At 41.4% G+C, this 24,530-nt stretch overlaps 1 protein-coding gene across 1 annotated transcript; it reads right to left on the bottom strand.

Annotated features, from left to right (window-relative positions):
* Window positions 1-1,305: 1,305 nt before the first annotated feature.
* Window positions 1,306-9,207, bottom strand: LOC125750101 (copper chaperone for superoxide dismutase-like). Its single transcript, XM_049027467.1, has 8 exons — window positions 9,023-9,207; window positions 8,504-8,573; window positions 6,789-6,926; window positions 4,887-5,061; window positions 3,594-3,654; window positions 3,239-3,316; window positions 2,889-2,992; window positions 1,306-2,760 (listed from the first exon to the last, which is right to left on the bottom strand). Exons 1-8 carry the CDS (start codon window positions 9,044-9,046, stop codon window positions 2,607-2,609), a joined length of 804 nt encoding a protein of 267 aa, XP_048883424.1. The 5' UTR covers window positions 9,047-9,207; the 3' UTR covers window positions 1,306-2,606.
* Between the last annotated feature and the right edge of the window lie 15,323 nt (window positions 9,208-24,530).

The raw sequence follows: 24,530 nt of genomic DNA, 5'->3' as shown, positions 1-24,530 counted from the left end.
AATGGGCCCCCCCGTGGATCGCGGAGCCCTATGCACAGCGCGTGTTTTGCATGTAGGGAGGCAGGGCGCTGGTTATAAGTATAATTTAACTGATTCTCATTGCCCCCTTGCCTGCTTCCCCATCGCTGTGTTTATGGGAATTTTTGACGTAAGAATTGTGAGGTAAGGCACTGATGTTGGATAAGAAGACCTGCCTTGCAGTCTCCGCTCTAATTCATCCCAAAGGTATTCTGTTAGGTTAAGGTCAGGGTTCCATGCAGGCTAGTCAAGTTCCTCCGCACCAGACTCGCTCATCCATGTCCTTATGGACCTTGCTTTGGGCACTGGTGCACAAAAACTCATTCCATGAAGTTCTCTACGCACTGCTTGTGAGCTAATCTGAAGGCCACGCGAAGTTTGGACGTCTGTAGCTATTGACTCTGCAGACAGTTGGTGACTTTTTCACACTGTGCGCTTCAACATGTTTTGTCCCCACTTTGTGATTTTGTGACTTACCACTTCATGGCTGAGTTGCTGTTGTTCCCAGTTGCCTCTACTTTGTTATAATACCATGAACAATAGACCGTGGAATATTTAGTAGCGGGGAAATTTCACAAATGGACTTATTGCACAGGTGGCATCCTATCACAGTACCATGCTTGAATTCAGTGAGCTCCTGAGTGACCCATTCTTTCACAAATGTTTATAGAATGCCTAGGTGCTTGATTTTATACACCTGTGGTTATACAAGTGATTGGAACCCTTGAATTCAATGATTTGGTTTCCCAATACTTTTGGCAATATAACGTATTTGTATATGTGTGCCCTGCGGTGGGATAACCTGTGCATCACAAGTGTAGGTTAAGCAATTAAATAAATATTAAAAAACATGGGCAGGGTTGCCGACTTCGGTCAGCTGCCTGGTGTGAGATTCTTAATTCACAATCGGCACACACACGCAAATGCATTTACATGTACGTAAGAGTTTTATTACCATACAAAGGTTTCCAAACTGCCCCAATGCTTTTGATGTAGATAATTATAGGCTTATTATAATGGAATAATATAGATTTGTCATAAGATTTCTTGCTTGAACAGGAGAGTCTGAAAGCATGTGTCATGTCAGATGCATGAGTTGGCGACCCTGTATGGGTCAATCTCACAAACCTGAAAATTTTAAAAAAATGTTACGGTAAAATGGTGATTGTTTTTAGTGTAGAGCAATTCAAATAATCTTAATTGTTTAAGTACAATATTAAAAATGTTGGTTTCTCCTGTTTTTCTTTTAAAAATTTCCCCCATAATTCAGCAGCACAAAACTAGGTATTAATTCTTTCATTTTTATTGCATGTAATCCATAAAAATCAAATTGTTTGATAAGATATTTTTGTGCAAGTTTTGTCATTTTTCTCTTCATCTCACTAACTCAGTTATCGATTCAATAAAATACTTTTGATAATTACAGAAATAAATGGTAAAAAAGCAAAACTAATTAACCACTGCAGAGGCTAAATCAACATTTTAGGTAATGTAGTTGTATAGTTAGAGTCTGTCTTCAAACTAATTTTACAAATTAGAGAAAAGTGTTTCAGTAAGTTTGTGACAATGACCCATATACACCACCCCTCACACATTAATTTTGGGATTCAGTGTATAAATATTTATAAGATATTAGGTGCAATTACTCTCAGAAAATGCAAATTAAAAAAAAATCATTTCACAGCCCTGTTACTTCCATCCATCTTCCAACCACATACTCTGAACATGGTGGCTGCAGAACACAGGGGTGGGATTAAAACCCCCAGCCTTAGAGGAGTGAGTGAACTGTGCTGTCTGCTGAGCTGCAGGGCCACAAACTGGTCAGATACATTATCCATAATCAAGGTCCCTTACATCAGAGGCAGAGTGGCGGCTTTGAGGGTGAGGATCTGTGCTGCCAATCAGAAGGTTGGTGGTTCAAATCCCATTAATGCCAGAAGTGAATCTACTTTGTTGAGCTTCATGCTGGCTATGACATTAACCTACATCCAGCCCTCTAAGTAGGTCCTCCGACTTTCACAAATTAATATGCTGGTAACTGAAGTAATTTGTACATATAGGCATTGCGTATAAATGTAAGGACAGAATCTATTTTCATGGAATCACTGGCTTAAAACAGGCTACAACTACAGAGAAACTTTGGCTAGTAATGTAAAAAGGACTGGTTTGTCTAGCTTTAGCAATACTATGGTTAGGCATAAATCATGCTGGTTACTGATTTTTTTTCCCCACTTCTTTGCAGATATTGAGCTGCAGGGCTCAGCACAATAGTTGAAAATGCCAATTAGCATTAATTACACAAGCATATAAGCTGGAATCCTCAGTCATTAATATTATTATGCTGTAAATGACTGCTTAGGTATAAATATAAAACAAATATTTATTTTTAACAAAAAAAAAAAATACAATTATATCAGTACAAAATGTTCTGCATGAGTTCAATTTCACAGAATGAAAGCACTGTTGTGCATAAATTTTCATCTGTATATAAACCCCACACCCTGGCTCAGTGCTCCTTGATTCTCTGTTTGAACACAGCTCTCCAGTGTGACAGCAACAGCAAATGCGGTAACAAAGTGCAGTTCTCTTCACAAATTGGCTGCTGGTGTCTCAGGGGCCCTGCGGCCAGGACCTGCAAGAGGCCGATCTCTCTCCTCCCAAAGAGTGACTCCGTCACAGGCACAGATCTTCTTTTGGTTTTCGAAGAGGCCAGCAGAGCGAGCGATGATGCCACAGGCAAGCCTAGAAGAGCAAAGACGACCAAATAAGCCATATTCTCACACGCATACAAATCACACATACAAATAAATCTTGTGGTTATGTGGTTGAGTGCAATGTGATTACGCACATAACACACAAGTCCATCTCACCTCTGTCCAGAATTTCCAGTTATTTTAGACAATGGATGGTCTCCTTTACCAAGGTCATCCTCTCCAGAGTCCACAACCAGAGAGCGTCCAATAATGTCCCACACCTGGAAGGACATGAAATGCTGCAAACGCTTAACAGACAATTAGCAAATAAGTCAGTGAGGTAGCTCTAGGTAACTAGTAACAATAGTGTTGCACTAATTTAGCAAAATTACAGTTTTCTGTAGGAGTGCATGGATAGGAGTGGACTCTATACCCACGGACAGCAAAAGCACAATGGAATCCTGACTGACAGAGAGTGTCTTAGATTTCTAAAGAGAATTTAAATTTTACTAAGAAGGAAGAGCCACCTTCAACTGAGAGTCCTCCAGGCGAAACAACGCCCTGCCATCTGGGCCTGCTAGGATATTTCCCAGGTCTCCTGCATGCTGAGACAAAAAACATTTTCATATTCCTTAAACCATTAAACCTTTAAAAGGAAAACAGGCAAGAGCTAAAGACCCCCCTAGCTAGTGGTGATATGGTCAAAGTTGTATCATGATACTTTTGGTCAGAATCACCCTCCACAGATCACAGTCTTTTTGGTTTCACGGAACAACTATACTACTGTTTGTGCCAAATAGCACCAACGACATACACAGCACTCCATATGGCACCATGTGTAACGATGAAGTCATATCATACAGAGACAAGTGTATATTGTACCCTCTCTATGTCCTGGGGAGCACCGTGTTGTCTTCCAAAAGGATTGTAATGCTCCCCACAGCTATGAAAAGACAAGAAAAAGTCAGGTTTATCTTCCATGGTGACGGAAGCAGGTTTCAAAGTGAGAAAGACAATCTACTGACACCCATTTAAGAATCTCAAACCTTATATAAATGTTACACAAACAGGTATGTTACAAAAAGCCATATAGGTCAGTGCCAAAATAAAGGAAACGGCGACAAGAAATGTCTTCAAAGGCTGTTTTTCCAGCACACACTGCCAGAGACAGTGCACCATGGCATACATTCTACGAGTGCCTAGAGGAATCTCATCCGTCAGCCATGCGTTAAAGTGGAGTTTAGGATGTCCCTTCAGTATTCACTCATGCTAAGTGATAGAGCGATAAAATATGGTTTATGATTTCATTTTCATGCCTGGAGATCCTGCCTGAAGAAAGTAGACCCCACAGGCTTCTTTGGGGCAGTACCAATACTGATATTTCACGCATTTTTATGTATCACATGAAATACGATGGGTTAAGATCCTAACTTTGCCAAACCACACCTTTCCGGAAGCGTGTGCCTGAGGTACACCATGTTTCTCTCAGTCAAATGTTTCTTTTATTTTGGCAGTTACTTGTATATTGAGGGGTTTTTGATAAGAGAGTAAATTAGACCAATTTCTAATTACATTATATTCAATTCAGTATCAAGTGTACAGCACTGTGCAAGTCTTAGGTAGTCAAAATAAATGTTTAAAGCTATTTATCAGAGTAGTGAGTGTACATTTGCTCAGAACAAAAAAACTATTTAATATCAGAACATGTGCAAATTAAGAGTAACAATAAAAACTAGTAAAAATATCTTTTGTTCTCCAAAAAAATGTGTGATATCTCATTGGATGGTTAGATGGACACTGCTTCAGTTCCCAAACCTCTCTTCAGCGGCACCTCAGCCATTCCATATATTCATTACATTTCCCAACCACCTCACTTAATTAACTTAGATTAAAGAAAAACCAGTCAATGACATATTGATTAGCTGTACGGGGTGTGTTAGTGGTCAAGTGAAAAATACACGGGTGTACTGTACGGCTGCTGAAAATAGTGGGGTGATTTTAGCAGAGGGTTTGAAATGGCTAATATAAAAAGAGAGGAAACAATTGGCTAAGATAACACAACTTGACAGACATAATAATATAGATTTACTTTTAAACAATTTTCTTTGGCTGCCTATGACTTTTGCACAGTACTGTGTGTATGTGCTAATGGGAGTGGGGACTGTTGGGGGATACCTCAGGCAGTCCTGTGTGAGATCCCCAAGCTCATGGACATGTAAGCCATGGAGGCCCATCTGCAAGCCGTCAATGGTCCCGTCAATCAGGCAGCGCTCAGGGGTGACCTGAAGGAAGCGCACCACACCCTGGATGGGGCCCACGCCGCCAATCATCGCCACAGCCGCACCCAGGTCTGGAGCACAAGTTAACCCACATTCATAGCAATTAAGGCTGCAAATAATGATTATTTTGATAACTGACTAATCGGTGGTGAGATATGGCAACCCTGCACTGCCGATCAGCATATATGTCACGATGAAGATGCCTGATTTCACTCTGCTGTGTAATTTGCTAACCTTAATTTGGGGCCTTAGGGTGATACTACAGGCTATTGGCAAGAAGGAAATATGCTACAAAAGCATGCTCAACTGTGATTTCCTACCCTACGGTGGAGCAGACCCGTTATAAAAACACATGTTGATGCCTGAAAATGGCATGCTTTTTCTAACCCTAATCTGGGGCCTTAGGCTTATACAACAGGTGGTAGGAAAGTAGGAAATATGCTACTAAAGCCTGCAAAATTGTGGCTTCTTATCCTACGGGGGAGGAGAACTGTAATAAAAACACATATTGATGTCTGGAAACGCCATACTTTTTCTAACCCTAACCTCATGTTGCTAACCTTAACCCTAATTCGGGGCCTTAAGGTGATACTACAGGCAATTGGAGGAAAGTAGGAAATATGCTAGTAAAGCCTGCAAAATTGTGTCTTCCTATCCTACGGGGGAGGAGAACTGTCATAAAAACACATATTGATGTCTGGAAATGCCATACTTTTTCTAACCCTAACCGTAGCCTCAGTTTGCTAACCCTAACCCTAATTTGGAGCCTTAGGGTGATACTACAGGCCGTTGGCAAGTAGGAAATATGCTGCTAAAGCATACTCAACTGTGGTTTCCTGTCCTATGGGGGAGCAGACCTGTCATAAAAACACAAGTTAATGCCTGAAAATTGAATTCTTTTTTTAACCTTAAACCTAGCCTAAGTTTTCTACACCTAATATGGGGCCATATTTATAATATATATATATATAATATAATATAATTTAACGCTCATTTTACTAGAAATGAAGTGCCAGCAACATTTGTGTACAAAATGACATAAGCAACTTACTGACGTGAACAAATAATCGATTAGTAAAATTAAGAAGAAATTTACAAACGAGAGGAGGCCATTCGGCCCATCAAGCTTGTTTGGGAAGAACTTAACTAATTAAGCTCAGAGCTGTTAAAATCTTATCTATTTATTGAAAGGAACCCAGGGTTATAGCTCATGCTACACTAACAGGAAGACTATTCCATACTCTAACTACACGCTGTGTAAAGAAGTGCTTTCTCAAATTTGCACTGAGAAAGCACAGCAGTGATCCGTAGCTCTGCCCACCGCCCTGCTCTGATTAACATATATTTGCATGTAGTGAACTTGAAAATTAAAAGGTAATTGGAAAATGAAAAGACAAAAAGGGTTTTTTTTTTCCACATCTGACTCATACATGAGTGGAAAATTTCATTTAAATTTTCATTTTTTGCAGGATTTTTGCACACATACTTTGGAAACTAAATGGCAAAGTGGAAATTGTAGTTTATCATTTTCATTTTATTTTTTACAGAAAATACCTCCCATAGGTATCAGCCCAGTCCCTAATTAAATCAATATCCCGTTGTAGCCTCTGTGCTGCTAGTTCAGTGTCTGCTACACCACCAACCTTGGTGTCTTCAACTATTATAATAATTGATTATATCAATTAGTTGTTGTAGCCCTAATAGCAGTGCACACATAAAATCTAAAAATACATAAAATATAAACACACAAACACCCACACACAAATATCTTGGACAAGGTCCCTATGGGGAGCCTCACCTTGCCCTGAAGTGCCCATTCCTTTCAGCACAGCACGCCGCCCTGTGCTCTCAATCAGCGCCTGCACCGCCTGAGACGTTAGTGTGGACTCCACCAGGACTTGCTCCTGTGCCAGGTCTATCGCCACAGACTGCACTCCTTAAATGAGAAAGGTATAAAGTAGTGCAACGCGACAAAGAATTTATATTGTAATAACATAGGTAGCCTGAGAAGTTTCCATTTTTTAAGTGACCTCATGGTTAGCAAATACTCATCCAGGGATAAACATTAGGGTTTCATACCAATCATCTAGGCCAGGAGATTAGCAGATAACTTGCTGGTTTCTGACTGAGCACCCAGAACTAACAATTCCTTTACCACAGTTATAACACATGTGCTCACATTTACTAGACTTTAAAGAAATATGGACCATTCACATATTTGTAATTTTAATAAAACAAGAAAACACAGTAATCAATGTCACATACATAGTGAACTGGTGATGTCAGTCTGAGAATCCATTTTAATAATTGAGTGTAAAGGACTACGTAACCATCTACTTAGTGTGCCCTCAGAGATACAAGCAAAAAAAACCAACATCGGGCCATAAGAATGTTCATACTGTGGGGGCAATTCAAGAACCCGGTGGTGGACACCTGTAGTAAAGGAAGCTGTTGGGCTGAAGAGCGTGGTTAGCTTGTGGGACTCCTGAAGGCTTGTGGGACTCCAGCTGAAAGGCAGCACCAGGTCAAAAGGAATTTGGCTTCCACAGTAGTGGAAGCAAAAACTCAGGTTTCGGAGATGTTTGGTGAAGCCATGTAGAATGACTTTCAGTCGGCCTCGAAGAAATTCTGGCAAATCATAAGGTGAGGGGGAAACAGGGCTTTACACATGCTTTTTTACAGGAGGCATGGGGTGCGGCTGAGCTCAAATCGGGATACAACCAGGCAACTCAAGGAATATTTCAAGGACCTCCTGAACCCCACTGACATACCTTCCTCGGAGGAAGCAGAGTTGGAAGATCAGTCACACAATGTCATTTTTTTCTGTTTCCACCAAATGGTTTGTACGACTGCCCTGGACCACTCCTACTTGCACAAACCTTTTCAGGGTATGTTTTATTTATGTCGTTTCTTTATAAATCCCAAATTTGCTGTTTTCCACAGGTCAGAATACAGAGGTGGGAATGACATTACACCCGAGTTAACTGCATTCAAGTACAGGTCGGAAAGCCATTTCTAGCCATTTAACCAAACGTATTGGAACACCTCTGCAAATCACTGAATTCAAGTGTTCCAATCACTTCCATAGCCACAGGTGTATAAAATCTAGCACCTAGACAATTGTTCAGTTGTTCAGGAGAACAAACTCGCTGTCGGAAAAACTGTGTAATATGTCTGAGTGAAGAGTATTGTCTCAGATGAAGTTGACAGTGGGAGATGACTATCAGGTCGGCACCATTTGGGAGGTTTAACCCTCTGGGGTTGACGGCATCATAGGCGATGCATTGTGTCTTTCTTGTGCATTTCAATTCATTCAGTTCAATTCAGTCTTTGAATTCAGCCCTCTGTACGTTGATCATTTTCATTTCCATCATATTATGTGGCCAAATTAAGAAATATGCTATCCTTTCGAGATGCAGAGAAATTGGTTCATGCGTTTATTACCTCCAGGCTCGATTACTGTAATGTCTTATTCTCTATCTAATTCTATCACGTACAAATTGTAAATCTTACCTGGTACTTCCAAAGCCGATTGGACAGCCTTCACACAGTTGTTACACGTCATCTGCACTGCAAACTCCAACTGTCGGTAGGGCAGACAAACGATAAAATACAGTATTAACTTGGTTAAGTGTGGTCCGAAGTTCGCTTCCAAAACTAGCGTGAAAGCGTGGATAATACACGTATTTTAACTGTCCAAAATGACAAACATAAACACGACATCATAATTTAGTGCCAATAAAACACTTTACATTGACATAAATAGCGTATGTTAGCTACAGAGAGAAAAAAAATAACTTTGCATGTATCTCTAACGTTAACATTTACTAATTTTATTTCACGAGACATTTGAAAATTATTCCTCTTCATTTTAGTAATATTTTCCCTCCAGAAATACAAAAAAAAACACATATGATGAAATACTAGCTTACTTCATCTACTGAGCGATAACTATATTCACCGGCATTTCAAATATTACGCTCGACGTAATAACTCGTAAGAGTGTGCAAGACCAAATAGAACAAAAAGTACCTTCATTATAGCGTCCGATTCCATACTTGCATGAACGCTTAATAAAACACCTCCTGTTTTATTCAGAAACGGTTCTTTACAAAAACCATGACGGTTAGGTAACTACACCCACTATTTACCATACCAGCTTAGCCACCTTCTGCGTAACTATGCTCTGAAACGCTTGTGGCGCTGTCACTACGCGATCTATGCTCGGTTTCACGCATGCGTGTACCGCGCACCATTTTACGACAGTGCTGTTATCTGGATATTATTTTACGGCATTACGTCATATTATTGCGTCACACTCCTGTTACACCGAGCATGCGTGCTGTCAGTGTCCGATGTGTGCGAGCTGCACGATCGGTTCCGCGAAACGCTTTACGCTTTCAGGACCCGCACATAACAAACTGGTTATAGCGAATCTTTAAAGCAATATATATATATATATATATATATATATATATATATATATATATATATATTGTTTTAATATGGGAACAGCGTGTGGCTCTGTGGGCTGTGCCTGTAATCAGAAGGTCGCAGGTTCAAACCCAGCCTCAGCCTGTGGGTCCTTGAGCAAGGCCCTTAACCCCCCGCTCCCTGGGCGCCGCTACGGGTGGCAGCCCTTTGCAGACAACTTCTTCTATGAAAAAAGAGGAAGTTGTGGGAGGCGTAAAGACAATTTCCCTATGGGGATCAATAAAGTATCTATCTATTATTATATTAACATAAAGGATGTTTACAGGGCCATTCCCCATCTCATCAGCCCACCTCTCTTTGTTTCTCGTTCTAGCACATAAAACCCTTGGAAACAGTGTTAAGCCATCCAGAAGGACCTTTAAAATTTTGGCCTGAAGGAGCCATCTCTCAACTCTCAGCTGTTGTAAAAACACAAAATAGGATATGTTAGCCCATCAAGATTGGGCTGAAGGTGGACACTTCATCTGTAGTATCTCAGTGTTCTGCTTCAATTGTACTATCATACACTAACTACTGAGTGAACAATGTCACTATTAGCAAAAGGATCTAAGTGTACCCAAATGAGAGAAAGTATGGATGAACAGCAAAGCCAAACGACTGCTGAGAAGCACGCCTTTTAAATCAGGACACACCTCAGCCCACAGAGTCACCAGAATGAACCTTAAGAGAGGTATCCGGTCTGCAAAACTCAAATACAAATTACGAATAGAAGACGACTTCAACAGTAACTCCAACTCACAGCAGATGTGGCAAGTCATCCAAAAGGAAAAAGAACACACAGTTTGCACCAGCCAATAACACAGTCAACTTAGCTGAGAGATTTAGCTTAACTTAGCTTACGATATTAATCGAACCTCAGTGAGTTTCAAATTGTTGGGGGACCCAGAGACTGCAATGCTACATAGTGACTAGGTGTGGCCAACCCTGCACAGCATCAACACATGTAAAGCAGCCGGACCTGATGTTGCACTAGGTCATGTACTCCATGTCTGTGCTGACCAGCTTAGTGTGGCATTTAAATACATCCCAGCAGTGGTGGATAAGGCACAACAATGCCTTTATTTTCTGAGGAGGCTAAGGAGAACCAACATTCCCCAAATGCTGTTTGTCACAGATGCACCACAGAGAGCATCTTAACGAATTACATTACACCCTGGTACAAGAAGCTGCATTGGAGCTCCTCCAGCATGTTGCGAAGGCAGCACAGAACATTGTTAGAAGAGACTTGTCATCACTAGATCAACACTTGCTGAGTGAGGAAGGCTAAGAATGTCACAGAAGTCACTACACCCTGGTGAGCATCTGCTTAAGCTCCTCCCATCAGGCAGGTGCTTCAGGTTAATCTGCACATGTGCAAATAGATTTAAGAAGCTTCTTCCCAAGAGCTGTGGCATTACTGAACGTAGACATCTCTGACAGACGGATGTGCTGCTGTTATAAAAATATGTGCACTATTACCAACAGTATGTTTTTAAAACTACTTATTATGTGCAATATTTCATACTATCACCACTAATACACTAGTAAAACAGTTGTATTTTGTATTTTATATTGTCTGTAAATTGTATTTATTGGTTAATTTTTTTAAATTTATTGGACCTTTACAGTGGTGATAATTTTATATTGTAATATTTCAGTTTTACTTATTTGTAAATATATCTGTGAAGTTATGATATAAATGCACCATCTGAGGTAGACGCAAAATCCATGGATGTTCCTCATATAAAATGGTTTAGTGTTTGCATATAACATATGCACATCCTCCCGTACACGTTAAATCATCTGTACAATGCTATTGTATTGGTTTGGGAATAAGGACAAGAAAAACATCTGTACGTGTTCAGTACAGACACAACTATTGTGATAGGGAGGCTACGGCAGGATATGCCTATACATCACTTCATTCCAGGCTTGGTGCATGGAAAATTCAAGTTTTGTTTTTTTGGAATATTCTGGATTTTTAAAAAATATTTTCGATCCATGGTTGGTTGAATCCATGTGTCATGCCCTGCTCGTCGGCTCCTCCTGTGTGCCACGCCCCCTGCCTAACCACGTGTGTTTCCCGGATTGTACCCAGCTGTGTCTGCTTATTTTCAATCAGTCCTGTGTATTTCAGTCCGTGTCTTACCTGAGTCCTGGGTCCGTCATTGATGTTACCTGATGTTGTCAATGTCTGTTTCCCGTCCTGCTCCGGTTTCCCCGAATAAACCCCCGTTTTCCCGTATCCCGCTTGCCTGCCTGCTCCTTCCGCACGATCGCCGCTCTGCCCGCGATCTCCCGTGACACCATGAATGTGGAAATAAGTTTATATTTCTTTAAGCTTTATAACACAATTTCAGAACATTATTGTGTGTCTTGTCTCCTGTTGTGTTTGAGAGTCTTGTCTTGAGTCAGGTCCACTTGACGAGCCCATTCAGTCTTGTCCACAGTCTCGGTGCCAGTCCAAGTCTCCAGTCCAGTCCTGTCTCCAGTCCAGTCTAGTCCAGTTACTTCAGGATCACACTGATAGCTCCATGAGGGACCCTGTAAAGCTTACTGCAGCCAGTGAGAAGTAGGACTCTCTGAATAGCCTATGAAGGTGGCATAGGTTGCATATCTGCAGCTTAAACACCCCTATAGCTTATAATTGTTTTTCAGCCCTGTCTGAACCTCCTGACAAGAGCGTCTTAAATGCCACAGGGAGACTAATTGCAGAGGCTGTTTCTGCCTCACTCCGGTCATACTCAGATGATGTGTCCGGGTATAAGAGAGCCAACAGGTAGTCTCGATCTCATCAACTACTCTCCAGTGCTGATGTAATTTATTGGAAAACCTAAATGTTCCCAAACCACTGATTATGGTTGACTGTAGCCAGCAAACTGCAAATACCCTAGAGCCAAATAGCATAATCTTTTCCATGTTGAACATCCACTTGCGAATTTAGGTTCCTCCTGTGTCGATAAATGTATACATTCGTTTCACTGTGTGTACCAACTCGAAAATGATGTACTACATAGTATACAAAAAATACAAGTGCCATCAGCCCTAATATTCTGTGAAAATATCATGTTCAGATTAAATGTAGCTGCATGCAATAAATGTAAAAAAGCTTATTATTATGATTATTATTTATCAGTATCTATAGAGGTCCCCCTTTTGATAGGGCCCCCCTCGAGGGTTACGCAATGGCTCTGACCTCCATTACACTGGTACATGATGGGGCACATCTTCGTCCTTCATGCTTTTTGAGTCTGCAGCTTTCCTCTTACATAATGCACTGTGCTCTCAGCTCTGTGCTGCTTTTTAGCCACAGATCCTCGCTGTCAATTTCTACAGCCCATTCGGCATTCATTCGTTCATTGTTTTTAGGAAACTTTCTGGTGTTGTTGCCTTAGAAACACAATTCTGTTATGTAAGAAAATAGAATAAACCAGAATAAATTATTACTAAAATGAAATTACATCAGAGAATTTCAATATGGGTGCCGCAACCCCTGGGGGGCCGTAGAGTAGCTGCAGGGAGTCTACAGAGATTTGTCATAAATAATGGAAATGCCAGGATTTACACAATGTGAAAATGTAATCACACATTGGTGACAGGGTCCCTAGGATTACGAATGCCTGAAATGATTTACATTAATTAGTCAACTACAGCTAATTCTGATGTTCAGGACCTAAGAATGACAAAATAATCATTGAATTATAAAATATGAAACACTGCCAAGTTATTTAAATGAAAAATGGTTTTATCCTTTAGTAATCCTTTTCAACATACAGCATTTTTATTAAAATCAGCAGTGTATATTTAAAAATTCATTCAAACATGTTTAAAGATACACTAAAATAATAATCCTGCTACTGGGTACTGGGTTTGATATCTTGCCTTTTATTAACATATAAAATAGATAAACAGATTACAGTGTGTGTATTAAAAGACACAAGCTTGTAAAAATGTCAGTAGAAGGCCAGTTGCACAGTGCTTGGGTGTAGCATCTGAAAATGGATTATACACTATATGGACAAAAGCACTGGAACACCACTCTTAATCTGACCTGAGTATTCACCAAGGCCCAGCCTGGGCCGAGTCTCTCTTGTTCATCGGTTGATTGAAGCCATTTCCAGAGCCCGCTAATGTGAGTAGGTTTTCTTTGTTGTGTATATAATAATTTTGTTTTGGAGTGTAATAAAATACTTATTTATTGAGTCATGTCTCTGCCTCACATCAGTTGACCGACGCTCTGTGCTTGCGAGCCACTTCCACCATTCTTGGTACAGATTCTTGGGTGAGATTCCGGGGGCGGCGTAGTCAGCTATTCATTGGGCGCCAGGTCTTGTTGACTGTTCGGCCACTCAAGTGTTTGTGAACAACAGAAAGTCAGCCACAAAGTGGCAGACCACATAAAGTCATAGAGGGGGGTCGCAGAGTGCTTAGGCGCATAGTGTGCAAAAGTCGCCAACACTCTGTTGATTCAGTAACTGATTATATAATCTGATTATAAACCTTTATAATCTGATTATAAACCTTTATAATCTGATTATAAACCTTTATAATCTGATTATAAACCTTTATAATCTGATTATAAACCATTATACTCCTCCTGTTACAGACATGCATATGAGGTGATTGAGGTGTGGATTGATTCTGATCATATATGGACTGATCATCCTGAGATTCAGATACGTCGTCCATGATTCTCCTATAATATTATTGTATTGAGGATAAAACCGCATAAGCATGATATTTTTCCTCCCTTTCTGATCACTTATATAACTTGTTTTTCACAAATGACTGGTTTCAGAGTATCCTTATCTTATGTGAAGGAATCCTTGTTCTTATGTGAAATAATCCTTGTTCTAGGATGCTTACCCTATTCAAGGACGCTTGCCATGTTTCCCCGGGTTTTGGTGGGGTTTGCTGAAGACAGGGAAAGGTGCTGCTCAATATGTTTTGTACGCTACTGGTCAGTGTATGAGATACCAGGTCTCCTGCCAGTCTAAGAGTGGGGGTAGGTGATGATGGCACGTGTAAGTGGGAATAGCTTTGCAGTGTCAATGTGTTGATTCGATCAATTATCACAATAAGTATAATAACCATTTGCACTTTCTATTTTACGCATGTTTCATTGTCACTCTTTTATATATATATAAACCTAAAATCTCTTGTATTTTCAGTTTTATTCTTTAATGATATCCATCCATCCATTTTCCAAACCGCTTATCCTACTGGGTCGCGGGGGGTCTGGAGCCTAACCCGGAAGCAATGGGCACGAGGCAGGGAACAACCCAGGATGGGGGGGCCAGCCCATCGCAGGGCACACTCACATACCATTCACACACACACATGCACATCTACGGGCAATTTAGCAACTCCAATCAGCCTCAGCATGTTTTTGGACTGTGGGGGGAAACCGGAGTACCCGGAGGAAACGACGACATGGGGAGAACATGCAAACTCCGCACACATGTGACCCAGGCGGAGTCTCGAACACAGGTCCCAGAGGTGTGAAGCAACAGTGCTAACCACTGCACCACTATGCCGCCCCCTCTTTAATGATATATACATTTAAATATATATAACCATAATTATTAGATATCACCTGTGATATGGCATTATTTTACATTGCCTTTGATCAAATGTCTTCGTATTGATTTTAATGCAAGGTTATTTTTTATTGCTTGTAATAAATAGTTTTTAGAAACGAACCTAAGTGTGCCTGTTTGTTCCTTCGAGAGCCCTATATCCCCCGCACATCATCTTAAAACAAGCGCCCAGAAGTAATTGCCTGATTTGGATGTAATTAGGTACATGTGCAGACCAGCAATGGGTATGTAAATTATTTGATTTGCAAGACAGCATCACCAGCACCTGATGGACTTTGATAGGCGTCGCATTGTGGGTTTGCAAGAGGCCGGGTGGTCATATTGTGCAATTGCCTAGCATGTGGAGCATGCGGATGTCACAGTCAGCCAATGTTGGAACCAATGGGCACGTGAGGGCACCTACACATGTTGTGAAGGTTCCAGTTACCCAAGACAGACCACACCAAAGGAGGATCATCGTATTGTGCGGCAAGCATAACATCCCCATAACTTTTGCACCTACCATCTGGACACTCTCTACCACATGGATGGCATCCACATCTTGCAGCCATACAACAAGACTGGGAACACCAGGACTTAAAGACTTGAACCTTCGCTCTCTTGCAAAAATATTGAGAATGCCACCCACCCTTTTCCAGAAACCTCATAACCCCCCATGCTCTCCCAATCTACAGTATCTACTAACTTCATAGGAAGAGCCACCAGAGGCATCAATGCTGCTGCTGAGGTAAATGAGCCTCTTGATGGGGTCGAAATTCTCTCCAGATAGACACTCTGCTGATGGCTCTGCCTAACAGGTCATTAAAGGCCTGCATCTTCGCTTAAATCCAGGACACTTGCAAATCCAGACACTCAGACGTCTTGCGTTGTCTCTTGAGATCCCTGATCAGATCGCCCATTGACTCCGCAAAGATCATAGCATCATCGGCAAAGTCAAGATCAGCTAATGATTCCTCAGCAATTGATACCCCACAGCTGCTGAACCCCATTCTTTATGACACAGTCTGCGAAGAAACTCTTCTGATATCTGCGCCTGTGCTCAGTGAGAACCCTCGGTGCCAGGATGCAGTTTAGATTTTTTAAGTATAAAACCAGAATGCTCTATTTGTTGATAGAACAAGCTGTTGAGGATGACCCTAGCAAGGACCTTACCTGGCACTGAGAGCTGTGTTATCCCCCTGTAGTTGCCACAATCCAGGCGATCACCCTTCCCTTTCCAGATAGGGATAAAACGTCCCATTCCCCAATCAATTTGTATGTCATCAATCTCCGAAATGGAAGCAAAAACTGCTTGCAATGCCAGGAGGACAGTCTTACCACCAGCCTGGTGAAATTCAGCGCAGGTACCACAGATCTCTGCGACCTTCCCTACCCCCAGTTGGTTCTCCACCTGTGTAATCTCAGCGAGAATGGATGGTTCACAGCTAATCAGAGGATCAGCCTCAAGAACTGTGGACCCAGAGATGTCCAGCATCCTAGCCAGAGGATCAGCATTAAATAGCTGCTCAAAGTAGCCAGTGCAGTGGGTCAAAACTGCAGTGCTATCCGTAAGGATTATTCCATCACCTGCCCTGACTGTAACTCTCCAAGGAACAGATTCAGATGTGCATAATGCTTTGATTCCTCTGCAAGCAGGACTTAGGTTGCTAAACTATAGATAGTGTGTCACTTAAGACATCCACAGAGTGCCTAAGTCTGAGTCTTATAATATGCACGTTGAAAGGAGTGACATTGGGATGAGCTGATCCGCTAGGGTTATGACTTTTTAACTTTTTTTTAAATATTACTTTTCCTGATGTTGCATTTGATGATTTTTTGCCTCAATATTATTTTTTTGGTGTTATTTTAGTGCGGTCATGTAAAAACCTCCCGCACCCAATATCATTTCATTTATGCGATATAATGGAAATAACAAGAAATAGTAGGAGATTGCATATTTGTGAAAAATGATAAAGATAATAAGTCCATCCACTAGGAAATGGTTAATGCATGCTTTTATAACATAAATTAATCAATAGATGTTGTTTATCGGATATCTATGAGAAGCGTAGCTAGTGGTTAGTCCACTGACGTTTCCCATGGATATCCGATAAACAACATCTATCAATTGATTTTCCACTGGATATGTTTCCAACAGATATCCTAGTACTGTATGTTTTTTTTTACATTTGTCTGCAGCAGTGCTGCCTGAATTTGCATTTAACATTTAATTTGCATCTATTACTATTTTCAGATTTTAGACATGTCGTTTTCAAATATCGATCGAAATCAGCAGGAGATTCAGCTGCGCAGAAATGGACACAGAATTTGAAATCGACTACAAAATGCTGTCCCAGCATACATCCCATAGCGATCTTCAGGTGAGGGCGGTGCTACACGCCCCCGATGCAGGTAAAACAAAACATTGACATGGTTTACTTTTTTTGCCAATTTAACCTAATTTTAAAAACTTTGATACTTCTGACAATGGGCGTTTTGAAAAGAAGACAGATTAGGATTTAATCAGTGCTTTTTTTAAATGTTTTTACGATAAGATTTTAGCGAATTATGAACTGAAATACACGAGAAAGATATGCGGCATCACCGATGATGCTATCAACAGAGGGTTGAGCAGATTTTTGTGAAAGAGTCGTTGGAGAATTGCCTTGGGGGGCAGCGTCTGGCTCAGTGGGCTAAGCTTCTATGCCTGTAATCAGAAGGTCACCAGCACATTTGTGGATCCTTGACCCCCAGCTCCCTGGGCACCCCAACAGGTGGCTGTCCTTCACCAACAGCTTACTTTACAAAGAGCAAGTCATGGGAAGCATAAAGATGATTTCCCCACAGGGACCAATGAAGTATCAATTATTATTATAAACTTGGTTTAACATGTTACAGATTTCCAGCAGAGCCAGAAAGATACAATGAGTGGGTTATGGCAATCAGACGGGAGAATTGCCAGCCCACTGAATATACATGTTTTGTATTATTTATGAATATGATTTATGTATGGGTTTTTTGTATGATTTATTCAAATTTATTTAAAATTCAGATGTCGGTTTTATTCCTGTTCTGAAACTGTGGATAGACAATTCTAAGAGAATTTTAAGTTAAAAAGAATTAATATACAATCAATACTGCAACAAAGCATGAAATCACACCGCAAATCTGTTCTAGCACCTATTAGTTCTTGGCCAATTAGTACCCAAGTTCAATACAAAATGGAATTGCATGTGTATTTGCGTGATTTTCAGTCACATTGCATAGGTCAAAGTCTCAGTTTATAAAAATCTAAATGTTGACAGAGTATCATATAAAAACACAGCAACCTTTTTTTATTCATTCAGATTTACTTTGCATAGACTGTCTGTAATTATGTTGCCTCTCCGCATATCGTAATTCATTGCATGTCTGCTCTGTGCATGGTGGCTGTACTCCGCTACTTGTGATAACGAAAGTTATGCTTCATGAACCATTTGCTGTATTTTCTGAATCCACTAGATGGTGCTGTCTGTTTAAAAACAGAGCGCAAAGCATACCCCAGAGAAAATCAAGAGCATTTAAGTTGTATGTTTCTGGACAGTGGAAGGAAATGAAGACTGCCAAAAAGCCGCAGCCACACAGGGTGAACATCCAAACCCCATGCACACAAAATGGTGGTGTGCAGTGACGCCGCTAATGCATCACTGTGTTGCCCTAATAGGCTTGTACGATGTGCATTTCATGCACACACAATTGTCACATGCTGAGGACAACAATAGTCTGCTGGGTTCAAATCATCTACATATTGCGCTAAAATATTTTTGGTTAAAGGAAGGAAAACTTAGCAAGCCTCAAGATTCAAGAACTTTATTGTCATTGCACACATGTTCGCACATGCCGAGGAGCGAAATTAAGTACTCAGGTCACGGATAAGCCACAGAGCTAGTTACACACACTTTTAAATATAAAGATGAAAATTAAATATAAAGGTATAGAAGTATAAAGTATGGATTATAAAGTAGCAGTATGTACAGACATGGATCCAAAATAATCAGATCCAGGCAATTTACTATATAATAGTAATAACTTAGGGGGCGGCATGGTGGTGCAATGGTTAGCACTGTTGCCTCACACCTCTGGGACCTGGGTTCGAGTCTCTGCCTGGGTCACATGCGTGCGGAGTTTGCATGTTCTCTCCGTGTCATCCTGGGGTTTCCTCCAGGTACTTCAGTTTCCCTTCACAGTCCAAAGACATGCTGAGGCTAATTGGACTTGCTAAATTGCCCGTAGATGTGTGTGTAGGGCTGGCCCCCCATCCTGGGTTGTTCCAGGCCTCATGCCGATTGCTTCCAGGATAGGCTCCAGACCCCCTGCGACCCAGTAAGATAAGCTGTTTCGAAAATGGATGGATAGTAATAACATAGTTACTGTGTTATAATGAGCATTGCACGCATGGGCTTTTTGCACATGCTAAATATCACTACAGTAGGTGGTAATAATAATTTAAGTACTATGTAATGGGGAACATATGAATGTATTGCACATGTTATATGTCCCTTTGGACTGCTGGAGGGTTATAGCCTATTTGTCCTTTTTGTAATGGAGATGGGGGGGGGGGAACCCTGCAGAGGCTGAAGGAAGGGGGTGGGGGGCAGAGGTCAGCAGTCTTACAGTATCTGGAAAGAAGCTGTTACACAGTCTGGTGGTCCTACTCTTGATGCTCCTCAGCCTCCTGCCTGAGGGGAGAGGAACAAACAAATTGTGTGCTGGGTGTCAGAAGCGGAATGCTGGAAGTGGTCGCACTGACACTGCTGTAGTGGATGCTCCACGACATTGTCCAGCAAGTCTGATGCAGTCTGGTAAATGAGCAGGCAGTGGTGAAGTGGCAAACCGGGAGAGGTCGTGGTTCCAGGTAGAATACTGCTCACGACCACTGGGTCCACAACGGGAAGCTCATCTGCTGGAAGAAAATGCACTGGGCACAATACAACCCAGAAGCCAGTGCCACAGCAGCCAGCAGGTGAGCAGAGGGCACTGCAGCGAAGGAGGTACCGCCCAGTCCTCCTGAAGTGCACCGGCCCCATGCAGCACACCCTCAAGCCACTCCTACCAGCCCACTGGAAACAACGTCATTGCCAAATGAAGAAGGCAGGTACTGCTACAGACTCTGACCTCTTACTGGCCATGGTGGGCTCCCTACTCACCAGCTGCGAGGTGCCGTGGTACAACCTCGGCATGACCGTCAGAGGCAGGAGATGGAGGGTGCCGTGAAGACGCATATTGCAGCTGGCAGGCTAGCTGGACGAGCAGCGGGAGTAGAAACAGCAGGACCGGGAGCAGCTACCTGAGTCCACAAAGCAAGAGTGGCTGGACTTAGAGCAGCTGTGTGGTTAGCTGGCCAGCTGGCAGCAGGAGAACAATTCTAAGAAGCATCTGGCCAAGGCAGCAGAGGCAGTATTATGCAGCCGCGAGATGACGTGTCATATCTTGGAGGCCCAGCTGACCGAGAAGCGTTGCGAGCTGTAGGAGGAAGAACAGGGACTGCAGGATGTGCTGGTGGAAGGGGTGCATGAGAAGATTGCTTGCTGGAAGTTCGAGCATGACCTGGAGGAGCAGGAGGCAGAGGCTGAGCTGCGTGACCGCGAGGAGGCGTGTTTCAGCTGGAAGGCCTGGCTGGCTCAGGAGTGCCTCGAGCTGGAGGAGCATGACCGTGACCTGGAGGCCCAGCTGCCTGAGGAGCGCTGCAAGCTGCAGGAGGAGCGACTGCACAAAGCCACCTGATCCAGACAGTTGGAGGGACAACAGGTTCCTTCTAAGGAAGGGGGGAACCTGTGATTGCGATGCCAGCATCCACCAGTGACTCAACGCCTGCCAGCAGCCCAACGTCCGGCAGTCCCCCAGTGTCCTCTACCTTGCCAGTGCCCGAGAATTCGGGAGTTGACGGCTCCCCCCCCAATTGGAGATGGTGCACTGATGGCTGCCACCAGACCTGTGGGACTTGTACCTGCAATACATGCATGATGTTTATGAATGATTTCTGAATACTTAATGAATACATTATGAAGGTGTACTGAATGTTTTATGAATGCAATACAAAAGAATTATGAAGGTGCAGTTAATGTAAAGCGTTACAGTTTATTTGAAGATTTTTTTTTATTTACTTATTTTGATTTGGGATTTTTTTTAACAGTATTTTATTCCATTTCAGTTGCACTGTTAAGAAGAGGACACATTTTGCACAGTTTAGAAAGAAAAATAAAGGAATATTTTTGAATACTTTTGCCTGCAGCTCATTCTGTTAAAAAATTGTGAGAAAGTCGTATTGTGAACTCAGAACCGTAAATCGTATCGAATCTTCAGTTGAGTGTATCATTACATTCTTAATTGAGAGCGATGAAAAACCATAGGCAAATTCCTTATTTGTGTAAAGTTGGACAATAAAACTGATTCTGATTGTGATTCTGATTATCTGTTAGTGTAAATGTACCCAATGGTCTTTGCCTGTTGTTTTACTCAGTCTTTACCAGATCGTGACGTGCTCTATTTGTTGTGTAATGACCTACAGTGTGAAGCCTTGCCATGCATTATGGGGCCTCCCTGTGTTTCCCTGCCCTGTTACTGGCTATTTTGTAGTGTAAGTGTATTTGATGCCTTTTTTCCATGCCATTTTCCACCTTATTACAGTTTTTCTCATTCGCTTAACTTCTTTTTTCAAAACAATAACCACATTCTCAGTCAATGCAGCCTGCATAGCGCCAACAGATCCGGCAAAACTCCCCATCTTACCTGCAAAACCCTCAATCAAAACAATAAATACAGGCTGCAAAATTGAATAACGTACTCAAACAGTAACACACATCAGTCTAATAGTAAACGCATACAAGCAATCAGTGAACACTCTCACACAAAATACTCACTGCAGTAAAATCTGTACAAACACAGAGGGAGCAACAAAGTAACACAAGAATGAGAAAACACATCTTCACTGCGGGGATGATATTGTCATTGGAGGTGAATGCAATCAAATATCGAAAAAAACAAATTCTGTCATATGATATAAAAAATGGTATGTGATTTACTCTGCCTGGTCTCTTCGATCAATGATATCAGGCCACATGTTTTCATGAAAGTCGCAAACAATATTGTCCCTGCCAATGCAACATGGGGAAAAACCTCCAAGCACTTCTGAGCCAGCCTTTGCATTCTGCTGCTGTGACCGCTGTACATGCCCCTGTTATGGCACCTAAAAGTGGATTTTCCTCATATGGATGGGGATCGTAAACTTTCCATCGGCATACAGAAAATAATTCCTCAACTCAATTAAGGAACAGAGAATATGGAGGTATGAATTCCATTGTCATATGTGGATGAGCCACAAAACAGTCCCCCATACTGCAGCTGTGTGATGGAATGCAACATTGTCCCATATAATAGCATGATGCTGAGCTGTGACAGCAGCATTTTCTTGGGATGTGTGCTACAGGACCAGTCTCTGATATAGTTGCTCACATTGCTATGTTTGCACTTCTTTGCCCTGGTATCTGCGCTGTTGCTCTGTGCCCAAAGACATTCCTCCCATGCCTCCTGGTCTTGGCCAGATTGAAGCCAGGTTCATCCACATAAATGAATGTAGGAGGCTAAGCACTGGACTCCAGCTCCATGATTCTCCGAAATCACAACATCCATTCCAAAGGGAAACACATGAAAGCATGTGAAATGAAACAGGTCCTGCACAGAGTTACATAGTTTGGAAGGTATATGACCATCGCCCACATGATCAGATGTCACTTTAAATTCAATGGCTGCTGGGTGTATAGACATCCATGTGGAGGACAGCCAGAGCTGGGTAAGGCACTCAAAGAGATTTTTTCCTTGCTATTTGACTTTTTTTTTTTGGTACTGAATATAATGTACTTTCAGTAGGTGGTTATAATGTATTTTTGTTTTCCATTAGACCGATCAATGAGACAGTGTTCACTATTGTTTGCTGTTTCACTCATACATCTTTAGAATTGACACATGTGCTGATGGCTTTTTCAATGCAGTTCAGCACCTGAGAAAAACTGTAATATGGCCCTTTCAATTATTAAGTTTGCCACCCCTGCATTACAGTATGAGAAGTACTCTTACTGTATCAAAGGTTACAATACTCAATTTTTATGCTCTATTATATATAACTTGTATAGTACATGGAGTATGAACAGCAACCGGTTGCCTTACAGCACATATATGAGAACTCCAGCATACAGTTTTGCTGTTTCAGACATGTATAGTAAACTATCCAGTAATATTAATATGAATACTAAAAACTACTCTGTCTAGAGCAGATTGCAGTACGAATTGTCTGTTCTCCCTGTTCTTCTTTCTTAAAGTATGAATATCAGAGGAATGGTGAATCAGCTCACATTCACTTCTCTCACTGTTAGTCCAAGGTCTAGCACGTAGTCAACCAGTGTGGCACAGATTTTATTAAATATAGACACTTTTCTGCCACTTCCTCTTCAAGCTCTGTCTCCTGACATTCAGAGTGCCCATTTTTGAACAAGAACGGCAAATAAACTTGGCTCCTGATTGGTGTATGAATCATTTTGCAGCTTAGTGTTTACATCTGGAGAGCTGTAGGTGATTTGAATTCAGGTTGCGACTTGAGTTAATTTTATTCGGTGATAGTGTCTTCTGATTGTGGACAAGATGGAACCTGTGCTTCAGGAAAGGGATTTGTATGTGAAGTTTTTGGGGATTGTGGAACCAATCTGCAACAAGAATGAAAAACATGTATAGTGTCTATAGTTCTGGGAAATTATTGAGAACAGAATTGAAATGTTAAGATACCTTATTAATTGTTTCAGTTTTAGTGTGTAAACAAAAAAAAACTAATGGCACCTATACAATGTATTTAAAAGGAAATGTCTTTCCTTATACTTTTAGTATGTTTTCATCAGTGATTGTGTATTTTACAATATTTTTATATTGTAGGAGCTATTTTAAAAGTTGGTTTCTAACCAACCTGCGGTAATAAATTATCAAAATTAAATATAGTGAGATCAGTGCGGTGGGTCAAGTTTAATAAAACTCAAAGCAATTTGTTTTTATTACAGTTTTTCTTCATTGGCAAATACTTGAAATTATGCTCCATTTCACAAAACTCTAAACACAAACGCATAACTGCAAACATCTTTTACAAAGTGCCACGTCAATCAGATAGAAGCATGGTGTTGTTTGGACCAAGGGTGGCATAATGGTGCAGGACCTCTCGGTGGCAGATGGCAGCACACATGGTCACATTACCTCCTTGCTGACCAGGGACATTCAAAATAGCCTGGTGGTCAATTATGCTACCCCCCTACTCTTCCTTTTAGTGAGACTGAATGTAAATGTAAATTATCTACCTATTTTACTCTCCAAAGGTTTGGGTTATAGTATTAAAATTGTTTGTCTCCTTGGCCTTCCTCTTCCACCTTCTCTACTGTGTTCTCTTCCTCTTCCTTCATGTCTTTGTGATCTAT

The sequence above is a fragment of the Brienomyrus brachyistius genome, chromosome 10 (genome assembly GCF_023856365.1).
Source record: "Brienomyrus brachyistius isolate T26 chromosome 10, BBRACH_0.4, whole genome shotgun sequence".
NCBI lineage: Eukaryota > Metazoa > Chordata > Actinopteri > Osteoglossiformes > Mormyridae > Brienomyrus > Brienomyrus brachyistius.
The sequence above is the reverse complement of the archived record's forward strand: the minus strand, read 5'-3'. Positions and strand labels throughout refer to the sequence as shown.